This window comes from Cyprinodon variegatus, unplaced genomic scaffold, assembly GCF_000732505.1.
Source record: "Cyprinodon variegatus isolate N-32 unplaced genomic scaffold, C_variegatus-1.0 Scaffold315, whole genome shotgun sequence".
Taxonomy (NCBI): Eukaryota; Metazoa; Chordata; class Actinopteri; order Cyprinodontiformes; family Cyprinodontidae; genus Cyprinodon; species Cyprinodon variegatus.
Window position 1 is genome coordinate 264249 of NW_015150768.1, and position 5998 is coordinate 270246.

The 5998-nt window shown below is 36.6% G+C and overlaps 1 protein-coding gene across 10 annotated transcripts in view; it reads right to left on the bottom strand.

Annotated features, from left to right (window-relative positions):
* dab2ip (DAB2 interacting protein) overlaps positions 1-5998 on the bottom strand; it is a 199028-nt gene that overhangs the window by 86758 nt on the left and 106272 nt on the right. For all 10 annotated transcript variants that reach the window (XM_015384535.1, XM_015384531.1, XM_015384532.1 and 7 more), the window contains one exon: positions 5202-5320. In XM_015384535.1, the coding sequence (XP_015240021.1) occupies positions 5202-5320 (119 nt within the window). The remainder of the gene's footprint in view (positions 1-5201; positions 5321-5998) is intronic.

Below are 5998 nucleotides of genomic sequence, written 5' to 3' on the forward strand. Positions count from 1 at the left end.
GACAGACAGACAGACAGACAGACAGACAGACAGACAGACAGACAGACAGACAGATAGATAGATAGATAGATAGCACTATATTTATATTTTTGAGACTTTTAAGAAAGAGATGGAGATGTTGGGAGCATTATGTCTCCCCTCTAGTGAAAGTGTACTTATATTTACTAAAGTGGTATGGCAGATGGACACAACCCTTAAAAAATGATATTCTTAGGGGATTGTCACAAAATCCAAGAAAATGACTTTCACTGCTTGGGGAGGACTGCACAGAATTCAAATATATACTACACAAAATACTCCCAGACAGTGTTTGTTTGGCCCTGATACCTTGAGTAGCTTAAGAATAGCATTCGTTCAAATGTAATAACAGGACTTAATGCTTCACGGTGCACAAGGGCTTCTGTTAAAGCAGCATTAGTCCGTTATGAGCTTTTATACATAGCTTTTTTAGATTTGTATAAGAACATAATATATTATAAGGGGTTTATTCAGATGTTTGGGGATGCAGATAAACGTCCTTACCATTGTAAGACTGGCAGGACTGTAAAGTTATTATCATGTATAGAAATGTAGTTACAAAAAAACTACATCTGAAAAATCCTACAAAAAAAAAAATGTCCAGTAATCATCCAAATGGAGAGGATTTACAACTTGGTTTTTAGCTACATTTAATCTGCTGCTGCTTTGTTTTTCTGCAGATAGAAGGGCCTGCAGTGTGTCCAGTCTCTGATTAATACAGATTAATTTTTCATTCTGTGTCCAGCTGCTGCTCCTCTGCAGCACGTCTGCTTTTTGAGCCTCCTCCAGGCAACCTGGCTGGAGAATATCATTGCGTCGAAGCACAACACACAGTCAAAAATGTCTTTGAGATGACACCTGAGGCTCTGTGTTCATCTTCGTGCAAAACAATTAGAATAAAATGATTGCAGATACATAATTTAGGTCCACATCCTTCACAGTCAAGGCTGCATATTTGCACAAATGTGGACTCTCGCATTATGAGATTCCTTCTCTACTCCCTTCCTTTTCCTCCCATATCTCATCATCTTTATATTTCCAGGTTTTTTTAGAATCTGTCACCTTCTGCAGTGTTTTATGCCCTGCAGCGAGGCTGCTCCCAGGCTGGCAGAGCGTATCCCTGCCTCGTCTCATATAGCCCTCTGTAACTCTGCATCTTCTTCAAATTTTACTTATTTAGTTGTTCATCACTTGTTGTTCATTCTTCATTACACCAGGCTTGCATTTTTTCTCTTGTTCTACATCATGGAGCCATGCATTTATAAAGACAGCTGCTATGATGTATGTTTCCTTTTTGTAGATGAAGTTTGAGTGTGTTGTATGTTTTTCGATGATAAAAGAGGCAAGAAACCTCCATAAAATTCCATCTTCTACTACATTTTCCCTTTTCTCCTTGTGGTTAATTAAAAACTCACTTAAATGTTGATATTTTGGACATTTTAATAACTGCTTGAAGAAAAGAAAAACAAGAACAGAGGTTTAAACTGGAGGTTAATGAATCTGAAATATATCAAATTTGAAATATAAAAGAAAAAGAGAAGAATAAGCAAAAAGTGGTAAGGAGAGTACGGAGGGACAGCAGGAAAAAGGAAAGGAGGTGAGCTCATTCGGTCAAACTAAAGGATAGAAAAAGTCCACTGTGTTCCACTCTTAACAACGGCTAGTATTCCCTTGTGATAGCTTGACAGTGATGTTAATGCCTCATTAAAAGTAGGAACCGAGGCAGTAATTAATCTGCAAGTTTTGAAATAAAAGCAACAGAACATCTCCTTCAAACCCTGCTCTTCCTTTAATTAAACCCCACATATGGACACCATGGCGTTTTTCCCAAAGACAGAAGAAGGCGGGTGCTAGGTGGGTCAGCTGTTAGCTGTGCACGCATGAAAAGAGACCCCTGGACACCGTAAGCAGGAAGTGTGGTTACAGAGCAGCAATTGCTTGGTTTTGTATTTGGATTGGTTTCGATATGCAGCCTGGGGGGGAAACGCTTGCCAAGCAGCTGAGCACCTGCACAAATTAGCAGAAGTTAGCATAAACTGTCTGTAATCACAGCCGGGGGCGAAACGTTATTAAATGGTAGCTATAGAGGAAAAGGCTCGACAGAGCAGAACAATATTACAAAACTCAATCTTATGCTCTCTGGAAATGGGGGGATTGCAGAACCTTGCAGAAAAAACATGACATTTACTAAAGGAGAAGCAAAATTGTCATAGAATGGGTCAAAATTAGACAGACATGCTTTAAAATATCTACAGTATACACCTGCCATCATATCTGGTTAATTTCAATTTAAAGTGGCAGATTTCAATGGCTGTTTTCAGCATTTTTCTGTACTGCTATCTGACCACTATTGCTGTCAGAAACAGCAATCATTCATTCAACGGGTTGGAGTTGCTTTATTTCTTTTTCTGTTCTGTTTGGGGCTTTGAAGTTTAAGATAATTTACAATGGAGGAAATATGAAGTGTAGTTTTAAGTTTCTGATTATAGTTGTTACTGTACAGAAAAAAAAGAATCGATCTTTTGTAAGTATAACATCAACCTGTCCACGGACTGTAAGTGGAAATTAGCATTTTTGCTATAACCTGGCATATAACATCTCTTCTTTTGTTAGATCAGTGTCTTTATTTTTTTAATTGCCCCTGATCAAATAAAGAGAAATACAAAAAATTCTAAATCTACGTGGGATTGTTTAAAAAAGGTATTTGAAATGACTAGAAGGATGTTTGATGAAGGTTTTTCAAGCTTTAATAACCTGTAAAATAAATTATAGTTCAACAACAGATTCATCCCTGAATCATTTCATGGCCACTCAAAAACATTCTATTAGTTTAGTTTTAACTGCTGCCATTAGGAGGTGGATGCTGGTGTATTTTAGATGCACAAAGGTCACAAACTGAAGGATAAATATCCTTGTTCATTTTCCAACACAGAGCCATTTGTGTTGATTAATTTTCTTTATAAATTAAATAATCAGTTAAACAACATTTTGTATTTACTCTGGTTATCTTTCTCTGATAGTAAAAGCCTAATATTATAAGTGTGATATATGCAAAAACAGTTGAAATCTGTAGGTGGGATGACACTTTTTAACAGAACTGTAGGCTTAATGTTTTATCAGTTCTAAAACTAGTTTTTATCAGTATTTGACCTTCTACTGTCCACAATGGAAGCATCTGACCCTAACTTGCAGATGAAACACATTTAGTTAAAATCTGTAAAGATAGCCCAGAAATCATTCCCATAAAGTGAACGATGCTGGATTATTCACAATTATCCACTTTAATATCAACATGGACCAGCTGCAGCTCTCTGAACCAGGGGAGGCTTAGTGCTGTTATTTAAATCAAAACATCATGTATTACCTTAACAAATGATGAAACACATAAAACACATCACTACAACGGGTGGAAATAGCAGTTGTTGAGCTCTCTGGAATATAAACTCTAGAAACCACAGCAGGACTTCAGCACAAGATGACTGTTCTGACCGAATGATCACTTTTCCCTCTCGACTCATGAGGAAAACCTCCTTGCTGTCAGTCAAAAATCCTTAAGTATGATTGCCAATTAGCATCAAGCAGCCAGCTTGAGGAAACCACCCCTGCTCCATAGACCCTCTAAGAGGTTTAGCCTCACAGGAAGTGATGTATTGGGCCTGTCATCCAATCAGGGCTCTACTTTCTCGCTGCTTACCTCAATAGACCGAGGTTCAAACCTAAACAAGGATTTCTCATAGAAAATGACAGGCAGCTTCCTACTGCCAAAGAGTGCAATAAACAACTGATTCATATGCATCATATTCATGAAATTAGGCACATTTCAGCACATATTTAATACAGTTTAATGACTATTTATGAAGTTTGATGATGTATATTTTACTAATAATTTTACAAAATACAGGGAAGGTTTGGTGGATTATTATTATAGGCAGGGATTGCTTTTAACCCTATAATGCCAAATGTATCATATTTGATACATACGGTTTCTGAAAAGTATTGCATCTGACACCTTTTGCATAATTTAATGGTAAAAACTTTGCTCAAAATCCTATTGTACATAATCAGATATACCTGATACCAGCCAGTAGAAGACTACACAAAAAATAATCTTGACTTATCGCATAGTAATACATTATTGATATCAAAAATGTATTTCTGTTTTTTCTTTTTACATATTTTGTTAAAAGGGCAAAAAAGGAATTCAAACAAAAAAAAAAGTAATTTTCTGTTTTATTTTATTCTTGGATCAGGCTTTAAATGGTTAAAAGAGATACATTCAACAAAAACAGACATGTTCATCTAACCCATGTGAACAAGCCAGTTGTCATTAGATATTTTGTGGCTGAATAAGATAAAGAAGTAAACTTAATCTCAGCTAAGCAGGTAAGTTATATTAAACTCTTTCCTGGGCAGAGCTAATGTCTTTCAAAGCTCTGCTGGCTCTCAGCTGCCAAAACTGAGCCAGGGTCTGCTGAAGATTTCATCCTCTTTCAAAATTGTTTCTCCAGAATGTTGCCATATGCTTAAGATGATGAATCTCTTCAGAATCAGTGACTTGATCTATCAACTCTTTCCTCCATAGTGATTGTACTTGCACTGATATCTTGAATGCTTTTTAACAACTTACATATCCTTTTGTATTTTAGGAAAATGATCTATGCTATATGTGTGCCACATATTCTTCACCTTCCTGTCTTTCTCATTGACTACAGGATATTTTTTTTTCATTAAGCTGTGTAATTGAATTGTTTATTCGTTTCAACATGAGTATTTCCAACTGTCAGGTTGGTGATGTTCTTTGCTCTGACAGACTATTTCTTTGAACAAAGCGTTTCCCTTTAATGTGACAGTGTGACACAATTTTATCCAATCATCTAAACCCTGCTGCAGCTATTTTGAGATGAAAGCTCTCCGCTCCCAAAATACCACTCTTGTTGAGTAAATGTTTTGTGTCTGTGATGCTCTGGAATGTTTCCAAAGTCAAAGCAAAGACCTTTTAATAACTGACATTAAGATCTCCAACCCTCCACATTTTCATCATGATATAGTGTCTGCTAGTCATCTATCTAGTAAAAAATCATATTACAAAACAATATCAGCGTAACACACATACAGTATGTAAACATGGGGGATAATGTACATAAACTTCTAATGCAGCATTAGCCGAAGGAATGATGCCTTACCTGTCATTGTCTACGCTCCTAAAGCCAGGCAGGATGTGTCTGAAACTGGAGTTCCGATCGAGCTTTGGTTGACTTTTGGTCCGTTTTATGGAGCCTTTCAGCCGTCGACTCAGAAAGCCCTGATGGAGAAGGACACTTATTATTAAAACATCTCTGCTTTTTCGTCAAAGGAGGTTTTGAACATATCAGTCATTTTTTTGACCTTGGTAGGATGTTAATAAAATTTCAATGCAAACATGTATGACATGCATCCTAAAAGATGCTAGGCTGGCTGCTATTGATATTTAAAGGATAATATATAGCTACCATATCATGAAAAAGTTGCAGAGGTCTTAAAGAGTCACTTTAGATCATAGCTGAATCTTAAACAGTCCGATGGTGGATGTGGTCATTCATCAGCACATATTATTTCAGTTCCATAAAGAATCATTCAACGAATCAACTTGTTACACATTGTGAGCCCACTGGTAGGCCGTCAAACCTCAAGGGGCCAATAGTTCTTAGGCGAGGCCGATTTAGCTTTTTGCAATGAATTGCCATTATATTATCCTTTTTTGCTCCACTTTAATATTTGCAGTGGTGTCAAAAGTACACACATTTGTTACTTAAGTAGAAGCATAGATACTGCAGTTTAAAAAAGCTCTGGTTAAAGTTGAAGTATCAACTTGACCTCTTTGCTCAAGTATAAGTCAAAAAGTATGTGCTCCAAAAACTACTTTAAGTATAAAAGTATAAAGTAGCGTCTACAAAAATAGCCAGATGCCACCATATGAATTGAAAGCTACATTTTTTGACTA